This window comes from Lutra lutra, chromosome 17 (assembly GCF_902655055.1).
Source record: "Lutra lutra chromosome 17, mLutLut1.2, whole genome shotgun sequence".
Classification (NCBI taxonomy): Eukaryota; Metazoa; Chordata; class Mammalia; order Carnivora; family Mustelidae; genus Lutra; species Lutra lutra.
Genome location: NC_062294.1, coordinates 46,244,764 through 46,266,405, shown reverse-complemented (window position 1 = coordinate 46,266,405; position 21,642 = coordinate 46,244,764). Strand labels below are relative to the sequence as shown.

General features: G+C 51.8%; 2 protein-coding genes across 2 annotated transcripts; one reads left to right on the top strand and one right to left on the bottom strand.

Moving 5' to 3' along the window:
• The first annotated feature begins 11,994 nt into the window (after window positions 1–11,994).
• Window positions 11,995–14,231, top strand: SYCN (syncollin). The gene is made up of 2 exons (XM_047712525.1): window positions 11,995–13,227; window positions 14,063–14,231. Exons 1-2 carry the CDS (start codon window positions 12,833–12,835, stop codon window positions 14,070–14,072), a joined length of 405 nt encoding a protein of 134 aa, XP_047568481.1. The 5' UTR covers window positions 11,995–12,832; the 3' UTR covers window positions 14,073–14,231.
• Window positions 14,232–15,347: 1,116 nt separating this feature from the next.
• Window positions 15,348–18,896, bottom strand: NCCRP1 (NCCRP1, F-box associated domain containing). Its single transcript, XM_047712524.1, has 6 exons — window positions 18,376–18,896; window positions 17,699–17,761; window positions 17,563–17,614; window positions 16,877–16,972; window positions 16,140–16,278; window positions 15,348–16,015 (listed from the first exon to the last, which is right to left on the bottom strand). Exons 1-6 carry the CDS (start codon window positions 18,671–18,673, stop codon window positions 15,875–15,877), a joined length of 789 nt encoding a protein of 262 aa, XP_047568480.1. The 5' UTR covers window positions 18,674–18,896; the 3' UTR covers window positions 15,348–15,874.
• Between the last annotated feature and the right edge of the window lie 2,746 nt (window positions 18,897–21,642).

The following is a 21,642-nucleotide window of genomic DNA, read 5'->3' as shown; positions in this document are numbered from 1 at the left end:
GGTGGACCCAGTAAAATCACAGTGGTCCTTTTTTTCTTTTTTAAAAGATTTTATTTATTTATTTGTCAGAGAGAAAGAGAGAGAGAACACACAAGCAGGGGAAATGGCAGACAGAGGGAGAGGGAGAAGCAGGCTCCCCGCTTAGCAGGGAGCTCAGTGAAGGACTCAATCCCAGGACCTAGGATCATGACCAGAGCCAAAGGTAGATGCTTAACCAGCTGAGCCACACCAGGCATCCCCACAGGGGTCCTTATAAGAGGAAGGCAGGAGGGTCAGAGTCAAGAGCAGGGGAAGTGCCATGGGAAGCAGGAGATTGGAACACTGTGGGGAAGGAAACCCGAGTCAAGGAAGCCAGGTGACCCTCAATACTGAATAAGGCAAGGAAATGGATTCTCTCCCGAAGTCTCTAGAAGGAACCAGCCCTGCCAACACCTTGATTTTAGACTTCCGACCTCCAGAACTATAGTAGCATAAATTTGCAGAGTGTTTTTGTTCTGTTCCTTTGGTTAGGCAATTTCTAAAAGTTTTCACTGTGAAGAATACACAGAAGATTTACCATCTTGGCCATTTGTAAGTGGACAGGTCAGTAGTATTAAGTATCTTCACATGGTTGTGCTACCCATCTCCAGAACTCCTTCATCTTGCAAAACTGAAACCCAGTACCCATGAAACAACAATTTCTCCTCCCCCCTCCCCCAGCCCCTGGCAACCACCACCCTACTTTCTGTCTCTGTGAATTTACCAACTCCAGGTACCTCCTATAACTGGAATCCTACAGTATGTTTATTTTTGTGACTGGTTTATTTCACTTAACATCGTGTCCTCAAGGTTCATCCATGTTACAGCTCATCATGTGTCAGAATTTCCTTCCTTTTTAAAAGCTGAATAATGGACTGCCTGGGTGGCTCAATTGGTTAAGCACCAGACTCTTGGTTTTGGCTCAGGTCACAACCTCAAGGTCATGAGACCAAGCCCCATGTCAAGACCCACAAGGGGCTCCAAACTCCGTGCTCAGCAAGGAATCCATGGAGATTTTCTCACTCTCCCTCTTCCTCTGCCCCTCTCCCCAGTAAATAAAATAAAATCTTAAAGAGACCTGAATAATATTGCATTGTATGTATGGACCACATTTCATTTGTCCAGTCATCAGGTGATGGAAAATTTGCATTGTTTTAAGTTGCTAAGTTTATGGTAATCTGTTACAGCTCTGCTCTGTCAAACACATTCTTCACTAGTTCCCACTTGCCTGGTTTTCTTCCTACCTCTCTGGTGCCTTCTTTTCAGTCTTCTTTGCTGATTCATCTTATCATCTCCCCACTATAGACATTGGAATATACCAGAACTCATCCTGGCCTTTATCTCTTGTATCCATGATGCGTTCATCTATTCTCATGGCTTTAGAGCCTACCTGACCTCTACAGTCATGGCACTTCGGGACAGATTGAATTATTGGTGCAAATTCTTCCAATTCCCTGCGTCCATACCCTTGACACAGTCTCACTGAAGACAGAGTTTACTTCTCTGCCTCTTGATTTTGGACACAGCCATGTTAATTGTTAAGCCAATGGTATATATCTAGAAGAGGTAATGTGTCAGTTCTCAGTCTAAGCCTTAAGAAGCCTCCTGTGCTTTGGTGATGGCAATTAAAGCTCTCCTGGCTTGCTGCTGTCCCTCAGCTTGGCCTCAGACTGGAGCCAGATAGACCCACAGCTTAAAGCAGAGCCACCCAGCTGAACCTGGTCTGAATCTACCAACCCCAGATATCTACTGACATCTCCAGCTGGTCTGCAAATGCTGGGCTGAATCTACCAACCCCAGATATCTACTGACATCTCCAGCTGGTCTGCAAATGCTGGGCTGAATCTACCAACCCCAGATATCTACTGACATCTCCAGCTGGTCTGCAAATGCTGGGCTGAATCTACCAACCCCAGATATCTACTGATATCTCCAGCTGGTCTGTAAATGCTGGGCTAAGTAAGTGATCATTGTGTTTTTGAGGTTTCTGTGGTTGCTTATTACACAGCACAAACTGATTGATACAACTTGCAAACTTTGATCTTCAGACTTCACTCCAGGACTCCAGGCTTATACATCAGATTGACCACTGAACAACCTTATTTAGATGTTCAGTGGACTTCTCAAACTTATCATACCCAAAATGTAACTCCTGCTCTTCTCACTTAAAACCTAGGGGCATCTGGGGCGCCTGGGTGGCTCAGTGGGTTAAGCCTCTGCCTTCGGCTCAGGTCATGGTCTCAGGGTCCTGGGATCGAGCCCCACATTGGGCTCTCTGCTCAGCAGAGAGCCTGCTTCCCTTCCTCTCTCTCTCTGCCTGCCTCTCTGCCTACTTGTGATCTCTGTCTGTCAAATAAATAAATAAAATCTTAAAAAAAAAAAACACCTAGGGGCATCTGGGTGGCTTGGTCAGTTAAATGTCCGCCTTTGGCTCAGGTCATGATCCCAGGTTCCTGGGATTGAGCCCCACGTTGGGCTCCCTGCTCAGCGAGGAGTCTGCTTTTCCCTCTCCCTCTGCTGCTCCCCCTGCTTGTTCTCTCTCTCGCTTGCTCTCTAAAATAAATAAATAAATCTTTAAACCTGTTATTTCTATAATCTTTCTCAACCCATTAAATGGCAGTTCATCTTTCCAAACCCCCAGGTGAAAGACCTTGGAATCATCCTTGGCTCCTTTCTTTTCTGTCATTTCCCACATCTGGTTAGCAAATCCAGATGTAAGTATGTGCCGAATCTGATCATTTCTCATTCTCTCCACTGCCCCTACCCTAGTCTTGTCCACCTTCTCCCACCTGGATCATGGAAGAAGCCTCCTCCCTGAGTTCCCTACTCCTGCCTCAAATCCCCAGTCTGTTCCTCATACACAGACAGAGGGACCCTGTGAATACCTGAGTCAGGTCAGGAGTCTCCCCTGCTCTCTCCTGGCTCCATCTCACTCAGAGTAAAAGACAAAGTCCTTATATAAGGCTCCATATGACCTGCCCCCATGACCTCTCTGACCCCTTCTCTTCCCCTCTCTTCCTACCTCTCTGCATTCTGCCCACACAAACTCTTTGTCATTTCTTAAATACTCTTTTGCTCTGGCAGTTCCCTCTTCTGGGAATCCTCTCCCCCCAGCATTGCCATAACTGCCCTCCTTCCCCTCCACAAGTCTTTGCTCAAATGCTTCTTCCTGAGGCTTCCCTGGCCACTCATTCAAAATTGTTCCCACCTTGTTCCATGCTCTCTGCTTGATTCACTTTTCTCCATTGCAGGTACACCCTCTAGCATTCAGTCATTACATTTATTTTATTTTGTTCATTGCCTGTCTTCCAAAATGGAATATGATCTCTACGAGGGCAATGTTTTTTGTCTACCTAGTGAAGCCAATTACCCCCCCTCCCTGGCCCCGGAATGTGAGTGGTATGACATGTCATTTCTGTGTGCATTGCCTGCTTTTTACTATGACCAGAAATTGACAACAATCCAGGTATTGTCTGAGTATAGACAGTAGCAAGCAGAGCCCCAAACTGACCTGTGATGAGTGCACAGCATGAGAAAGAGATGAACCTTTGCAGATGTCAGCCCCTGAGGGCTACTTGTCACTGCAGCAAAACCCAGCCTCTCCTAACTTACAGGTTATTGTCACCAACCCACTGAGTGTCTATGAAGAGTAAATGAGAACATTGTGTGTGAGGCCTTTGTCAGAGAATTTAGCACATAGTAAGTGGGCACTATTACTGTATCACTTTTATTATTGCTACTGTCATGATTTTTAATTATACTACTACTACTTTGGGGTATATTAACACCAATCTAATCTAGCCCTTGACTCCTGGAAGTCCCTTCCCCTTGCTCCCCATAATCACTTTTTTAAAAAAAATTGAGGTACACGGGCACCTGGGTGGCTCAGTTGATTGAGCAACTGCTTTTGGCTCAGGTCATGATCCTGGAGTTCCGGGATCGAGTCCCACGTCAGGCTCCCTGCTCCACAGAGAGTCTGCTTCTCCCTCTGACTTCCTCCCCTCTCTTAATCTCTCTCTCTCTCATTTTCTCTCTCAAATAAATAAATAAAATGTTTTAAAAATTGAGGTACAACTGACATATAACATTATGTTAGTTTCAGGTATACAACATAATGATTCAACATTGGTATATATTGTGAAATGATCACCAAATAAGTCTAGTTAACATCCATCACCATATATGGCTACAAATTTTTTTCTCTTATGATGAGAATTTTTAAGATCTATTGTCTTAGCTACTTTCAAGGTATGTATGTATGTATGTATGTATGTATTTTTAAGAGAGAGAGAGAATGAGCTGGGGGACGGGCAGAGGGAGAAGCCGGGCAGTGGGGGAGCGGGGAGCTCAATGAAGGACTCAGTCCCAGGACCCTGGGATCATGACCTGAGCCCAAGGCACATGCTAAACTAATTGAGCCACCCAGGCACCCCTGCAACTTTCAAATATGTAATACAGATTATTAACTGTAGTCATCACACTGTAATTACAATCCCATGACATTTATTCTATAACTAGAAGTTAGTACCTTTTGACCCATTTCACCCATTTTCCCAAAGTCTACCCCAGCCTCTGGCAACCACCAATCTGCTATTTCTATGAATTTGGTTTTGTTTGTTTGTTTGTTCTTTCTATATTCCACATATAAGTGAGATCATCCAGTGTTTGTCTTGTTCTGACTTACTTCACTTAGAACGATGCCCTCAAGGCCCACCTATGTTGTTGCAAATGGCAAGATTTCCCTTTTTTGTGGCCAAATGACATTCCATTGCATGTATGTACTGTATTTCCTTATCCATTCATCCACTGATGGACACTTAGGATGCTCCCATGTCTTGGCTATTGTCAGCAGCATTGCGAGGAACAAGAGGGTGCAGCTATCTTTTTGAATTGGTGTTTTGTTTTCTTCAGGCAAATACCCAGAAGAGGAAGTGCTGGATCTATAATCACTTTGATTCCCTGGAAGACTTTAGCCAACACCCCATTTCTCAGGGGATCTCCTGCTCCAGTAACTTCTCCTAGTGAACATGAGCTCTTTAGGGCAAGGTCACTATATTCATTTCCTATGGCTAATTAATCACCACAAACTCAGTGGCTTGCAACAACACGATGTACTCTCCCACAGTTCTGGAGGCCAGAAGGTGAAAGTGAGATTTCAAAGGCTACCATCAGGTGTCAGCACGGCTGAAATTCCTCAGGGATGATTCAGGGAAGAATTCATTTCCTTGCCTTTTTCAACTTCTGGTGGCCACTTGCCTTCCTGGACTTGTGGCCCCTTCCTCTGTCTTCAAAGCACATCACCTCAATCTCTGCTCGGGTCATCACTTCTCTGGAGTCACGTCTCCCTCAGCCGCCCTCTTACAAGGACATGTGTTTCCAGTTAGGGTCCACCCACATAATTTAGGGCAATCTCCTCTACCTGAAGATCTTTAATGCAATCACATCTGCTAAGTCCCTTGTGCCAAATAAGGTCACATGCACGGCTTCCAGGATTAGTACCTGAATGTGGCTGGACGCCATTAATCATCCGACCGCAACCCACCTACTCGCTACCATACCCAGGCTGTGATTAGGAAGGACTGTATTTTTAATTCTCCTGCAGATCTGGGTCCTAACTGACTCTCTGTCATCCCACGATCTGCCTCTTACCCAAGCTTTTTGACCATACCTCCATATCTGTTCTTTCTTTAGTAATAGGAAACTTAGACCTGTCATTCCATAAATGGCTAACCTGGGTTAAGACAGCTTCCTGCGTCATCACGTGCCCACCTGCAGCTAAGTTCTGACAGCAGGATATAGAGAACAGTATCCTGTGGTACTTCTGGTGAGGCATTCCTTCTTCCTCCCTCCCTCCCATCCCACCTGGGATGTGGATGTGAAGGATGGAGCTCAAGCAATCATCTTGGACCATGAGGAGGAAGCCACATACTGGTGATGGAGCAACAGTATGGAAGGAGGTTGGGTCCTGACACCAGAGCCCTAGACAGCTTGGGTGGTTCCTCTCTTCCTACAAGAGAGAGTATTCCTCATTGATAGTAAAACTCAATGCTAATCTGTGCTAGCAGAATAATCATCCCCCATAGATGTCCATGTCCTAATCTCCAGTCCCCATGAATACGTTATGTTACATGGCAAGGGGGGTTAAGTCTGCAGATTGAACAAAAGTGCTAATCGGGGCACCTGGGTGATTCAGCCAGTTAAGCGTCTGACTCTTGATTTCGGCTCAGGTTGTGATCTCAGGGTTGTGAGATCCAGCCCCGTGTCAGGCTCCGTACTGGGCACAAAGCCTGTTTAGGATTCTCTCTCGGGGCGCCTGGGTGGCTCAGTTGGTTAAGTGTCTGCCATTGGCTCAGGTCATGATCCCGGGTCCTGGGATCAAGCCCCACATCTGGCTCCTTGCTCAGCGGGGGGCCTGCTTCTCTTTCTCCCTCTGCCTGCCGCTCCCCCTACTTGTGCTCTATCTCTCTGTCAAATAGATAAATAAAATCTTAAAAAAAAAAAAAAGATTCTCTCTCCCTCTCCCTTTACCCCCAACCATCTCTTAAAAAAAAAGAAGAAGAGGGGCGCCTGGGTGGCTCAGTGGGTTAAGCCGCTGCCTTCGGCTCAGGTCATGATCTCAGAGTCCTGGGATCGAGCCCCGCATCGGGCTCTCTGCTCAGCAGGGAGCCTGCTTCCTCCTCTCTCTCTGCCTGCCTCTCTGCCTGCTTGTGATCTCTCTGTCAAATAAATAAATAAAATCTTAAAAAGAAGAAGAAGAAGAAGAAGAAGAAGAAGAAGAAGAAGAAGCTGCTAATCAGCTGACTTTAAAATAAGGAAATTATCCTGGGCTATCTGAGTGAGTCCAGTGTAATCACAAAGATCCTTTGAAGTGGGAGAGAGGACAGAAGAGCGAGTCTGAATCAGAGAAAGGCAGAGAAAGGTTTGAGGATGCTACGTTGCTGGCCTTGAAGGAGGAAGGGGTCACAAGTCAAAGAATGCAAATAGCATCTAGAAACTAGAAAGTGCAAGGGGATGGACTGTCCTCTACAGAAGAATTCAGCCATGCAGACACCTTGATTTTAGCCCAGTAAAACCCATTTTTGATTCCTGACCTCCAGACCTGTCAGATAATAAATCTGTGTTTAAAAACCACCAAGTTTAAAATCATCTGTTATGGCAGCAACAGAAAACCAATGCGTAATTGATTCAGGATTCTTCCCCTGTATCTTTCTCTGTTTTTAAGGCCTCTGATTAATAATAATAATCAAAACCCACACCAACACTAACAGTTAACGTACCCAGCACTTTCTGTGTGCCTGCCACAATCTCAGCATGCTACATTTATTATTCTACTTAAGCCAAAAACACTCCTACAAAGGAAGTGGAAAGCCTTGAGTACAAATGTGAGAAAAGAAAAAAGGTCAAATATAAGCAAACTAAACATGTATCTCAAAACGCTGGGACAAGAATGGCGCGCACATACAAAAATTCAAAGTAGAATGAAAGAAAAGAATCCGAATGCACAATAGATACTCTTATTGACGATCAAATTAAAGAAAACCACATATCCAATAGAGAGGAATCTACACAGCTAAACATGAATTATTGTCGGTAACTTGAAAAGACTGATGATAAAACGGCTGTAATTGTATCTTAAAACTGATCAAGAAAAAAAAAAGAATGTACCAACGACTAATGTAAGCAATAAAAAGGGAAACCTAGCTATAACTAATTTTTGTGTATTATCCCCACTTCACACACGAGGAAGCAGGGGGCACGTAATTGGCAGAGCCGGGATTTGAACCTGGGCTCTAGCCCGCCCCGTCCAACCGAGGAATCTCCGTGCTCTGGCGCCACCTCGCGAGGGCTCCCAGCCTCCCCTAACCCTGTGGGCGACCCGCGAAACCCCGCCTAGCTTCCGGCTCCGCGGAGGGTTCCCCGCGCACTGTCAACTCGCGCCCGCACCTGCGCCTGCACCCGCAGCGACTCTTGGGCCAAAGCTGTTCAGCCCCGAGGAGTTTCAGACTTCGCTTCCTCCACAGGCTTCCTTCTGAAATTTCACTGGAGTTTTCTCTTTCAATCGCAACCGCTCCCCAGCGTCTCCCTGGCCTTGCCCACCTCTGAATTCTTGCCACGCCCTCCTGGTGGCAGGTGCCTGATTTACCGCTGTACCTTTGCTACCTCCGTCTCAGCTAGGGGGGGAGCCACTTACTCAGTGACTCTGCCCCATCCCCCCGCCCAGCCCCCAGCAGCCTGGCAGCACCTGGGAGCTCGCAGGAAATGCAGAACCTAGATCCTTAACCCAGACTTGTTGAATCTGCATCTGTATTTTAACAAGACCCTCCCCGCCCCCAAGGGGTTTGCGGCGCAGGGAAGGGGAAGAAGCTCTGGCGGAGACCACTAGGGGGCCATGGGACCCGGGGAGACATGAAAACAGGGCGCCTCACTTGGCGCAGGTGTACGTGCGTATAAGGTCTTCAGCTTCTCCTGAAGTTAGATGATGACCGACCTTTTTTGTCTGTGTTAGAGAAGATTCAAGTTCATTTGAGGTCTTTGGTATCCAGGCGCTGTCTTCCAAGGCTCCAGCTGGGACTCCCAAGACATGTCTCTTTTTTCTACTGCTAATGGGATTTGTTTTAATCAGGAAAATTATATGAAACACCATGTTACAGGAGATGAGCAAATTGAGGTGTCACTACAGAAAATTCTAGATGCAATAAACAATCAGTGACATAGGAAATCTCAGAAGACCAACACCTCAACCCAGTGGTTCTCAAACTCCAGCAGGCATCGAATCCCCAGGAGGGCATTTAAAACTCAGATTGTCGGGCCCCACCCCTAGAGTTTCTAATTCAAACAACTTGGGTGAGGCTGAGAATTTGCATTCTTTTTTAAAGTTTTTAAAATTTATTTTTGAGTGAGAGAGTGCGCACAGGCAGAGGGAGGGGCAGAGGGAGAAGCGGACTTCCTGCTGACCAGGGAGCACAATGCCCAACTCAATCCCAGGACCCTGCTTGACCAGCTGAGCCACCCAGGCGCCCAGAAGTTCCCCAGCAGATGCCAATGCCGTTGAGCTAGAGACCACGCTCTAGAATCACTATTTCTTTTCTTTTTTTAAAATTTTATTTATTTATTTGACAGAGAGAGATCACAGTAGACAGAGAGGCAGGCAGAGAGAGAGAGAGAGAGAGGGAAGCAGGCTCCCTGCTGAGCAGACAGCCCTATGCGGGACTCGATCCCAGGACCCCGAGATCATGACCTGAGCCGAAGACAGCAGCTTAACCCACTGAGCCACCCAGGCGCCCTAGAATCACTATTTCCAAACCACACAGTAATGGCTGCTTTGGAGGGTCCCATTAGCCCTTAAGGATTATATAGAAATGACCCCATTCAGTGCCATATTGATGCGGAAGTGTGGTGAGTTCCCATGATCCGGTGTGAACTTAAGTACTGATCTGAATATTTTCCCGTGTTTATGCAATAAACCGCATTTTCATTGAAACTATGTGCCCCCAATATTGTTGTTGATGTTCGGGGACTGTCCTAATTCAGACAAATACTTTCTTTTTCTGCTAGTGGCAATTTCACGCGCATACCAGTCACCTTTTTTTTTTTTTTTTTATGGTGTCCTGGAAGAAGTGGCATTAAGGTTGTATGATCTGAAAAGAAGATATTTTCCTTATTATACAAATCACATTATATCAGCGGATATTAAAGAAACCCTGGTATTCTTCCCTGTGTATTCCCAGAGTCCTTTGCCATGCCTGTTTTAACTCTTTTCACATAGTGTTCGAAATTATTGATTTACTGTCTGACTTTCTCAAAGGCTCATGAATTCCTCAAGGGCAGGACATTCTTCCATTTTTGGAAGAAAAAAATGGAAAAAAAGGGGGAGATGTTTATTTTTCTACTATTTGCCCAGTCTGTGTTAATAAACAGTAACAGGACTGCTTCTGGACAAAGATGCCTTGTGGGTGCTCCTGCTGGCACGACAGATGTGTGTATAGGGTTTTGTGCTTTTGAGATTTCATGGGGTGTGGGGTGGGAGTGGTGGAGGGCTGGGGGCCTGGGTTGATGGTGGATGTGTTTCTGTAGGGGGTGCATTGTCTGGGACCGTGTTTCTCTTGGACTGTGTAACAAGCGTGTGTCTGCACTCAGTGTGTGCGGTTCTCTAGGACTCACGAGTGAGACTCAGTGACTGTCATTGGCAGACTGTGTCACAGTGTGTCCCTACCCCCTGCCCATGTATGTGTCCCTTGATTGAGGATGCTGTGCGCTCGTTCTGGGTCTCCATGTGTGCTGTGGCCACCTGCATCCTGTGTTTCTGTCCCTGGGGCTTCTCCCTAGCAGGGTCTCCTTGCTGTCCTGAATTGTCCCAGTGTCTGAGGCTCACGGCCCTTCCCAACCACACCGCACTTACCGGTCTCCATCCCTGAGTCCGGAAATGCAGAGCTGGGAGGGTGAGGGCTCTCTGCCCTGAGGTCAAGGAGGCAGGCTGGGAAGTTAGCGGCTGGAGATTAGATTTCTTGGGCTCACAAGACGGAAGGAGGGAGAAGGATCCAGGTCTGGTTTGGGACAGAGCCAGGCCAGGATCCAGGATCTGGAAATCATAGAAGAGTCATAACAGTTCCTGTTTCCAGAGTAACTTCCAGGTACCAGGCCCTGGACTTGGTGCTTTATGCATTTATATCGATACTGTTTTCTTTCCATATTAAATATTAAGTATTTATATTTATGAATAACAATGATGTGGATTGTTCCTAATGTTTATGAATAATATTTTATCCTGTCAGTTATAGATTTCTTTTTTTAAGGATTTTACTTATTTGAGAGAGACAGAGCACGAGCAGGGTGGGGGAGGGGCAGAGGGACGGGAGAGAAATCTTCAAGCAGACTCCCTGCTGAGTGGGAAGCCTGACATGGGGGCTGGATCCCAGGACCTTGGGATCATGACCTGAGCCAAAGTCAGACGCCAAACCGACTGAGCCACCCAGGCGCCCCAGTTCCAGATTTCTTTATATAGTTTTCTAGTATCGTTTTCTGTTATCCCATTGAAGGCAGGAGGAGACCGAAGCTCAGAGAGGTGAGTTCACTTGCCTGAGGTCACTCAGCAAGGTGACAGAGTCAAAATTTAAACCTACTTCCAAGTGTTTCCAGCCTTAGGCTCTTTGGAACCGCATGACCCTGGCCAAGGCAGGAGACAGCGTCCAGGGGAGGAGGAGGGGATAACAGCAGATCGTTGCTGATGTGTTGTTCTGCTTTCCACTTACTGAGCACCACACTAAGGGCTGGCATAACAACAGTGACAAATACGCACAAAGCGCTCAGCAGGGGCCCTACTAATAGCGCTGTCATGTGGATTAACTCACTTACCTCCTATACCAGTGTCCTGAGGTGGATACCACATTGTCTCCCTGGGGCCCGGAGGTGGAGTCAGGTGCGGACAGCTCAAGGAGGAGTTGGGATTTGGCCCCAGGCAGCCTGGCTCCAGAGGCTGTTCCTTTATTCCCCCTGTACTTTCTATGATCCCTTGTAATCCTCCTAACAACCCTATAGTACAGGGAGAAAATACCACCCATTTTACAGATGAGGAAACTGAGGCCCATATTTGGCCTTACCCACAGAACCACAGACTTGGACCACTGTTTGTCTCATTGGTTCATCCATACCTGACTCAATGCTCATCTGGCAGGAGGCCAGGAACTTCGAGTCTCCAAAGGGCCCTGGCTGGGGTCCCAAATGCCCAGCTCCCTGTCCCACTCTGAGGTCCCAGCCTCTCAGCCCTTCTTGGGCTGGTCCTCAATTTTTTCCTTTGGCTTGTGGCATATCTGCTCACTAATTGGTAACTGTTTATTGTGCATTACAAGAATTGTCTAGTCTGTGTTTGTTGCTGTACAAAAAGTTTACATTTTATACAGTTCAGTAGGTCCTCTGTTTCTTTTATAAATTCAAGATTTCCAATTTTGTTAAGAAAATCCCCTGGCTCCTGAGAAGTGGGAGTAGGGGGTGCACCCTCTTCTTCCTTCTCTCTCCCCCTCCAAAGCTTGTCTTTCTTGGAGGCCGAGCGGGGCGGGGGGATTGTTTGATATCTTCTTGTCAATTTGTAAGCACTCTTTATATATGATAGCTATTAATTATATCCTGTCCCAGTGTTGCAAATGTCCCCCCCAAGCCTTTTGTACATTGCCTTGCAGTGGTTTTTAAGAGTTGTGCAATTGTCTATTTCACAGATTCTGGGTTTCCAGCCTTGGTTGGGAAGCTCTCCTGCTCCTGAGGGTAGTGTGATCTCTGTCCTCATCTCCTCCTCTCCTCTCCTCTCCTCTCCTCTCCTCTCCTTTCTCCACTCCCCTCTGGGGCCTCTCTCTCCTTATCTCCAGCTTCTCCTTTCCCAAGATTCTGTGTCCCAACGGGGGACTTGCCCAACCTGGAGACCCAGCCCCTCCCCCTCCGCCTCCACCTCCAATGGCATCTCCTTATTTGGAAAGGGGGTTGTTCAAATCCCTGTGGGTTTTTAAGAGCTTTTCTTACCTATACTATTAACCCTATGTTCCCTTCTGTATTGTAAGAGACTCGTCCTCAAGTCCTGTTAATTGACTTTCTTTCCTTTTTTTTTTTTTTTTTAGATGTTTGCCACGTGAAATCTTAAGCTGCTAAGCTGTACACAAGTATGTCCCTCATGGGTTATTGACTGTGGGTCTCCGACGTAGGTGAGGAAGGTCTCCCCGCTCCGGGGAGGGTTGTGGGGGGTGGGGAGGGCGTCCTTATCTCGCAGCTTCTCCCTTCCCACGGGCCAGGCTCATAAAAGCGCGCGGGGACGCGGCCTTGCAGTGTCGCCATGTCCCCGCTCTGCCCCCTGCTGCTGGCCCTGGCCCTGGCGGCCGTCCCTGGCGTCCGAGCAGCCTGCCCGACGCCCGCGGACCTCAAGAAGCCCGAAGGGACGCGCACGTGCGCCAGGCTCTACGACAAGAGCGACCCCTACTACGAGAACTGCTGCGGGGGCGCCCAGCTGTCGCTGGAGCCAGGCGCCGACCTGCCCTTCCTGCCCTCTGACTGGACGAACGTCGCCTCCTCGCTGGTGGTGGCCCCGCGCTGCGAGATCACCGTGTGGTCCCTCCGCGGCAAGGCCGGCAAGACGCGCAAGTTCTCGGCGGGCGCCTACCCGCGCCTCGAAGAGTTCCGCAAGGGCATCTTCGGCGACTGGTCCAACACCATCGCGTCGCTCTACTGCAGGTGCCCGCCCGGCCCCGCCTCCGCCCGCAGCTTCTCCTCCGCGTCCGCGGCGCGAGCCGGTCCCCCAGACCCCTTGGTCCCTGACCCCCACTGGGGGTCCCTAGGACCAATCTTGGAGATCCCCCTTCTCCTACCTGCATCCCTTCCCCCAAGCCCATGCCCCCTCGGAGCTCTCGCACCCAACTCCGGGATTCCCACACTCAGAAGGGACCCCACCCTCTAGCCCTCTAGCCTCCATTCTGAGAGCACCTGCCTCCCACCTTCCTGAATTCTCCACCTGCCGACCCACCCAGAGCTGCTGTCCTAGGCCTAGCTTGCAGATGGGGAGCCACCATTATCACCCCAGAGCCCCCAGAACCAAACCCAGTCCGTCCCAGATCCCGGAGCCACCAGAGCCAGCTCTGGGACTCCCAGACTCTAAACTGACCCACCCTGAGACCCCGTTCCAGGAACACCCTATCTACCCTCATGTTCCCTCCCCACAAGCTGTTCTAGATCAGGCACAGCCCTGGAAACCAGCCCCAAAGTCCCTGTTAAGGTTCTGGAGCCCCCAGATCCAACTTTGGGCACCCCCACCCAGCCCACTGTGCACTCACATGTGGGAGCTCACAGAACGTGGGACCCTAAATCTAGTCCTAGTACTCTTCAAAACCACATCACCTGTCCCTCTCCCTCCACAAGAGCTCCAAGGGCCCCCAGGACACCTAGCTCATGAGCTTGGAGCCCAGCCCCAGCCCTCCACCCCATCTCAGCCTTTTAGAACCGCCCCCTCCCCCACTCTGGATCTCTGAGCCCCTAGCACCCCCCCCAAGTGATCATTTTTATTCTGTTGCAGGTGTTACTGATGCCTTAGGGATACTTCTTCTCCAACCCCCACAGCGTGCAGAGCTTCTCATCTGGCCTTGTCTCTGGGGTCTGCTGAAGTCCCCAAGTCCCAGGAGGAGAGAACTTTCTGCCTGTCTCCCGAAACCCGCCTTCCCTGCAATATAGCCCTTGTGATGTTATCCCTGTCTGCCATCTACTCATGCTTGGGACCCAACTCCACACAGGACAGGGGTGGGGTGGGGGAGAGAGCAGGGCGGTCAGGCCTGCATCAGCCTGTACCTGGGACAATGCTGGAGGGGGGTTCATACTCAGAGATTCCGCCATCCGTTTAGGTGGGCACAAAGATATACATCCACGGGACATGTGTGCGACATGCAGTGATACCACTAAAATGCTTCCCTGAACTTTTTGGTAGAGAACCCTTCCCTGAATCCCTGAATCCCTCTCCTCCCCACAAGCTGTTCTGCCTACCAGGGACCTCCAGCTCCATCTCAGGAGTCAGGCCTGGAACATCAAGAGGCAGTCAAGGACCCTGCCCCAGGCTAGGACCAGGGTCTCATGCTGGATCTGGCCAGAGCCCGGGACTTCGCAGTTGTTACAGATTTTCAATCTCTTCCCCCAACACATGAAAAAAATTGTAGCTCAAGTTTATCATCTGTTCCACCACCATCCCCAGCGATTATGGCCCTTGATAGAGATCTTGATGGCTTTGGGGGGACTCTGGAGGAATGGGGGGTCTTGTGGGGAGGAGAGGTATGGGGACCAGCTCTGGGGGAGATGAGAATTTGGGGTTGGAGGGGGAAGGGGAATGTGGAGAGCATCTGAGAGGACAGAATTGGAGCAGAGAGGTCAGTGGAAAGGCCAAGAGGCTGTAAACTGGGGCTAAGTAAAGAGACCAGAGGTCGTGGCGGGAGGTGCACACGGCACGGGTGTTGCAAGGTGCTTCAGGATAAGGGTTACAGGACGTGCCTGTGGGATATGAACTCAGTGTCATTCTGAGAAGCAAAGACCAGGGAAATGCTCGGCATCCTCACGCCTGTGAACTTATTCGCCAATTAGCAACGATTTACGAGGCACTTTCTTTTTTTTTTTTTAATAATTTTTTTTCTAATTTTTAATTTATTTGATAGAGAGAGATCAGAAGTAGGCAGAGAGGCAGGCAGAGAGAGAGGAGGAAGCAAGGCTCCCTGCTGAGCAGAGAGCCTGATGTGGGACTCGATCCCAGGACCCTGAGATCATGACCTGAGCTGAAGGCAGAGGCTTAACCCACTGAGCCACCCAGGTGCCCCTACGAGGCACCTTCTGTCTGTGGAGCACTAACTTGGGAAGAAGCGGTTGCTGCCCTCAGCCCTCACAGGGCTCAGAGAGCACAGAAGAAATGCCAGTCAGCCATTCAAGGGGGTGTGAAGATGTCAGGTGGGAAATCAAGGGCCAGGCAGGAAGCAGGGGCCTGGGGGGTGGTAAGTGACCAAGGAGAAGCTGAAGGGTCATGAAGGTGGGAAGGGAACAGGGGGCGGGGGTGCTTCTCCACACATCGGGGAAGTGTGTGAGACAACAAGGCAGAGCTAAAGGGCCAGGGAAGTGCTAAGGGCCAGGGACTCCTGAGGGTCAAGGAGGTGCTAAGGGCCAGGGACTTCTAAGGGTCAGGGAGGTAAAAGAGATGCTAAGCTGTCCAAAGGGATAAAGGAACAAGAAGATATTAAGGGGTCAGGGAGATGCAAAGGGTCAGGGAAGTGCTAAGAGATCAGGGAGGTGCTGAGGGATCACACGTTATGGACCAGTGAGACAAAGGGTCAGAACAGGCTGGGAGTTGGACAGCCAGTCACTCCCTGAATTGCACAGACACGGAGGAGTCTGTCACCCTTGTCCGCCGCAGCCCGCCAGGCTCCCTCCGGTTCTTGGTCTTGTGCAGGAAGTGAACAAAGCGCACGCCAGGGCCGTACTGGCGGAAGACGTGGGACACCTGCAGCGGGGTCAGGGAGAAGTCCCATCAGGGATCCGGGAACCCTCCTCTCCTACCTCCGCCCTCTCTGAGGTCTTGGGACATGGACACGTGGCCAGGGTTGGTGGCCAGGGCAGCGCCTCACCTGGAGCCAGTGGCCGGGGGGGCCCCGTCCAGAGGATCGGGGGGCCACGTGGTGTTGCGCGATGACTGAGCGGCGGTCAGCTGCCAGCAGCCAGACGTGCAGCTCGTAGACACACGTGTCTAGCCGGCTGTCCTCGTACCTGGGGGTAGGGTCCAGACCTTCAGCTGCCACAGCAGCTCCCGTGTCCCCACCTCATCCCCCAGCCCTAACACCGTGCGACACACGCTCACTGGCTTCCACTCTGTGCACCCGGGATGGCTAGTGTGGGCAACACAGCCCTGACCAAGGCGGCCCCCCACAGTGCCCCTGTGGGAGTCATATAGCCTGGTGTGGGAAGCAGACCTGTCACCAGACAGTGACCATCCGGAACGCTAAGGGCTGGGATTGGGGGAGCCCAGGGCCCTGGAGCATACGGCTTCTGAGCCAGCTGGGGGCTGGTCTGGGAAGGCTTCCCGGCAGAGCCACGTATAGCAGAATCCCAAAGGATAAGGAGGAATTTATCTAGAGAGCAGACGGGGAGAAGCATCCAAGAATGAAGGAACGATGTCCAGCGAGGTGCATCTCACAAACTGGAAGTCTCAGTGGGAAGGACCTAGAACAGTAGGCGGGGCTGGATCCTGCCATGACATGAGGGTCTTGGTGGCAAGCTCACACCAGGGGAGGACAGGTGAGGCTGGCGCCCTGGGGAGCCCTGTGCATGACCCTGCGGGGCAGGCGGATTGGGCAGAGGCGCATACCAGTCCATGACCGTGATGTCTGGCTGCTCATCGTCAAGGAGCTCCTCCCACAGGCCCTCGGACAGAAGGTCCACACACTGCTGCTTCACCGTCCAGCTGTGAGAGAGGCCATGGGGAAGGTGAGGTCTGGTAGTTGCTAGGATTCTTGGGAACAGGAAATCTCGATCATAGTACCCTCATGGAGACACCAAGGGCACCCATGGATGGGGGCTGAGCACTTACTCCCCCCTTATAGCCTCAGCTCCCTCCTTTCCCCCCTGAATGCCAGATGGTCTGAACCCCATGACGCACATGAGCAAAGTGGCTCAAGAAGGGAAGTCACTTGCTTAAGGTTAAGCAGCAAAGAAGTGGCAGAGCGGGGCTCCCAACCCAGGCATGTGTGACTCTGTCCCACCCAACCTGCAGAAGCAGGGCTCAGTTTAATGGAGGGCAGATGGTGGCCTGGGTGCCTTCCCCTCCCAGGGAAGAGGTGGAGAAGAGTAACAGTGACAGCGGTTATTTATTGAGCACCTACTATATGCAAGCTGGGCCCAGCCAGATCCTGCACTGTGTTTTAGGAATGTTCTCTTTTATGACAAACCCTGGGTACGGAGCAGGAAACTGAGGCCCAGAAGGGCACAGAGGCAGTTTCTCCAGGCCCTGAGGTGAGAGACTGGGGCAGGGCCCCAGTGGTCTCCGCCACCCACCTGCGGTCATGCTGGAGCTTCTCGGTCCTAATGTACCAGCCGTGGAAGTTGCCTGGCAGGTGGAGGAGCAGAGGGTTAGAACCTGCCCATTCGCAGGGCCATTCACACCCCATGGGCCGAGCCCGCAAGCACTTACCCAGAGTCTCCAGGGGCTGCTGGGTGGGACCAGTAGGGGGTGCTGGCTCATAAATGTTGATGCCTGAAACGCACCGGGGGAGCGGAGCCTCAGACGGGCTGAAACTGCCTCCAGCCCTTCAGCCTGGGCCTGACTCCCTCCCCCCAGGGCTCTGCTGGAAGGGCGGGAATCTGCGCCAGGACCAACCTGCCTTGGCAGGGGCGTGTGAGTCAGGGCCCGGGAGAGTCCTGAGAATGTCCTGGGGCAAAGGAATGGTGCAGTGAAGAAGGAGGGAAGGAGGACAAGGAGGAGGGGTCCTGGTGAGACCGAGATAGAGGGACAGAGCGAGAGGCAACTAGAGAAAGAGACAGAAATACATGTGGAAGGAGGCAGGGAGAGAGAGGCTGACAGACAGAATGAGAGAGAGAGAGAGACACCGGGAGAGACAGGGACATATGACATAGAAAGAGAAAGAGGGTGATGCGGGGCAGGAAGAGAGAGCCCCAAGGAGACAGAGGGGGACACAATAACAGAAGAGACAGGAAAGGGTGTAGAGAAACAGGTTGAGCCCAGGGAACAGACAAGAGGGAGCAGACAGAAAGATGAGGAGACAGACGGTCTGAGCGAACTGCACGTGGCAGAAGGTGAAGACTGGGCAGCGGTCTGTCGGTGCCGCACCTTCCCGCACCTTCCCGCACCTTCGGGGTTGGGCGAACGTAGCAGGTTGCGGTAGAGCGGCCGCCGCAGGAAGAGCAGCTTCCAGGTGAGGCGCGGGGGCAGTTCCAGGCTCCCCCCCGGGGGTCTCCACTCCTCCAGCAGCAGCTGCCGGGCGTAGGCCTCCGTCGGCTGCTCGGGCTGGGGGGTCCCCGGGGTGTCGGGGGCAGAGGGGGACGGCGGCGACGGCGGCGGGGGCGGCGACGGCGGCTCCCGGGGGCTGGCGGGCTCGTCGGCCTCCATCCCTCTTCCGAGAGCGGGTCGGTCGCTTTCCTCCTCCATCCGTGGGCTCCGGGAGACTGTCCCGGGCTCCTCCGCAGGCTTGGGGTTAACTGGAGGCGGGAGGGGCGGGGCGCGCCAGCGGGCGTTTGAAGGGGGTGTGTGTTAGGGGAAGGCTCTGGGCCTCCAGGCCCTCCACCCTCAGACTTAGGAGTCGGGGTCCCCAGGTCCCTGCTCTGTCGGACCAGGAGCGCAGGTCATCTCTTCCGCCAGGACCCAGGAGTCCGGGTCCCCAGCCCCTGTTCGGTTTCCCAAGCCTCCTGCCCCAGTTTGGCCAGGGCCCGCTGAGGCTCAGGCACTGGTGGGGGGATGGGGTGACCAAGGAGCTGATGTCAGGGCTCCCTGCCCTCAAATGAGGTCCCTCCCCCTCATTAAGATCCGGAGTGGCAGGATTAAGAGGCTCATTAAGGAAGAGCCCCTCTTGTCCCCACCCCCACTTTCATCCAGGGGTAGGAGGTGGGGGGAAGTCCTGTCTCTGCTGCTTCCTCCTCTGCCATCACCTGGGACATGCCCTTGGGACCCTGACATTTCCTGTTCTGGAAACCGAAGTGGAGGGCAGAGAGACGCTCAGAGGCACAGAGATGGGGGGACACCCAGGGAGGCACTGAGATAGCCGCAGATAGGGGAGCAGTAACCCCACCTGGGTTTGGGGGGGTGTCTGTATCCCTTCCCTCTCCCTGGGGGGCTGGGGAAGAGGACACAGCTGCCAAAGTCTCTGTCCTCAGAGGTGCTGGTGATTTGGGAGTGAGGGATGGGGCAATGGTGGGGGCAAGAGGTCGGGGTGCGGAGGAAGTAGGGTGACCAGGAACCTGTAGGGCCAGATGCCCAGGGCCGCATCCTGCCCCGGCCACATCCCACACCCGGCCCAGCAAACACGGGCGTGGGGTTCCATGTGGATCACCCACAGCAAGCTTCATGGTGAGCGCTTTCTGGGTACTCAGTGTGTGCTGTTCTAGGTGCTTCCCAGTTCCAGGCATCCTCCAGCAACGGAGAGGGAAGTGGGAGCCACTCTTACCACACTTTATTGACCAAGGAAAGGTAACAGCAGACAGGCATGTGCGAACATGCGCTCCAGCGTCCTGCTTGCCCCCGCACCAAGGTTGTGCGGGGCGCTGCTTTTGTTCCCATTTTGCAGAGGAGGAAACAGAGGCCACCCTGGCAGGCCTGCTCCCTTGCTGCCCTAGATAACCCCCTTTGCTTTCAGGTGCGCTTCCTGCCCCAGATTCCTGCAAGACACAGACACATGCCTGGGACACTCAGAGTTGAGCTCACGCCCGAATGATGCTACTCATGTAATTGAGGGCTCCCTGTGGGCTGGCATGGTTCTGAGTAATTACCTCCATCTCCACATCCTCCCTAGGAAATAGATGCTATTGCCATACCCATTTTGCAGATGAGGAAACAGGCACAGAGAGGTTTAGTAACTCACCCAATGCACCCCAGGGCTGCAGCCCAGATGCCCCAGGAAGTCCCCAGGAGATGCCCAAACACTCACCCAGCTCAGAGCATATGCAGAACTGGAGACACTCCCCCGGCCACCACAAACACACAAACACACACCCATGGCTGGCCACCAGCCCACCTGTCTTGCCCATAGCCTCAGCCAGAGTAGCAGGAAGAGGGGTGAGGGAGGAGGAGGAAGGGCAGAACCAGAGCAGGAGTGTCTGATGAGGGAGTCAGTTGTCCCCAGGTCAGAATCCAAGGCAGGGAGTGGCCTGGAGCAAAGAGCGTGCAGAATGGGGTCTGCACCCCTCCACCTGGCACCTACCCCTCCCTGGCCTGCCATGGTTTCCACACCACATTTCCCATCATCTCTGGAATTCCTGGGGTCCTCACCCCCTTCTGTATCTCTCTCTCTCTCTCTCTCTCTCACACACACAAATGCACACACACACACTCACACACGCATCCACACACACGGATGCAGTCACAGGGCAGACCCAAGTAGTCACTCCCCCACTAAAACCCAGTACAGCTCCCCAGTGCCCTCAGGGGAATAATCCCTGCTCTTTGGCTGCCTTTGGAAGCCTGGATTTCTGGTCCCTGCTTCCCTGACCTGTTCTTTCCCATCTTTTTGCTCCCAAAGTTCTTTCTACCTGGAAGGACTTAACCTCTCACCTACATGCCCCCCACCCCAGACTCAGTGGTCCCAAGCTTTACAGCATGTCAGACTCACCCAGGATGCTCACTCAAAATGTGTCTTCCCAGGTCCCACCTGGAGTTGGCTTCGGTCCCTCTGGGCCCCAGAATGGAAAACTTAAGAAGCCACCTCTCCTGCACCTGCCATTCTATGGGAAATATTGTTATTTAAATCTGAGGAATCCGGGGCATAACCTGGGACCTGCAAAGCCAAGTGGATCTCAGACATTTCCGCCCCCCCCCCCCCAGCTTCAAGTGGCGAAGGTCCTAGCGTGGGGACCTGTTTTCAGAACAGGCTGAGACCCGGCCAACCAACATAGCACCACCCATTCTCATGGGTCACGAAGGATTCAGAGCATGAGCAATGATGGGACCACTTTGGAAAAGAACTTGACAATTTCCTATAAAACCAGATATCCAGGGCACGTGACCCTTGATCTCTGGGGTGGTGAGATCAAGCCCCATGTTGGGTGTAGAGTACCTAAAAAAAAACAAACAAAAACGAAAAAAACAAAAAGAGATGCCCTCCCATCCTGCACCACGGGGGCCATCCCACTGCTCCCTGGATTTAGTGAGAGATGGGAGTCTGTGTCCACACAGAGGAGCGCACACAACACTTCTCCCCACCAGTGCCAAACTGAGAACCGGGAGCTGGTGTTGGGCTCCCTGCTCTGTGGGGAGTCTGTTTCTTCCTCTCCCTTTGCTCCCCCCGCTCCCTGGCTTGTTGTCTCTTGCGCTCCAGCGCACGCACTCTCTCTCTCTCATGCTCTCAAGAAGTAGAGAGAGGAAGAGAGTGAGAGTGAGATCGAGAAAGGGCAGGGGAGGGACATACA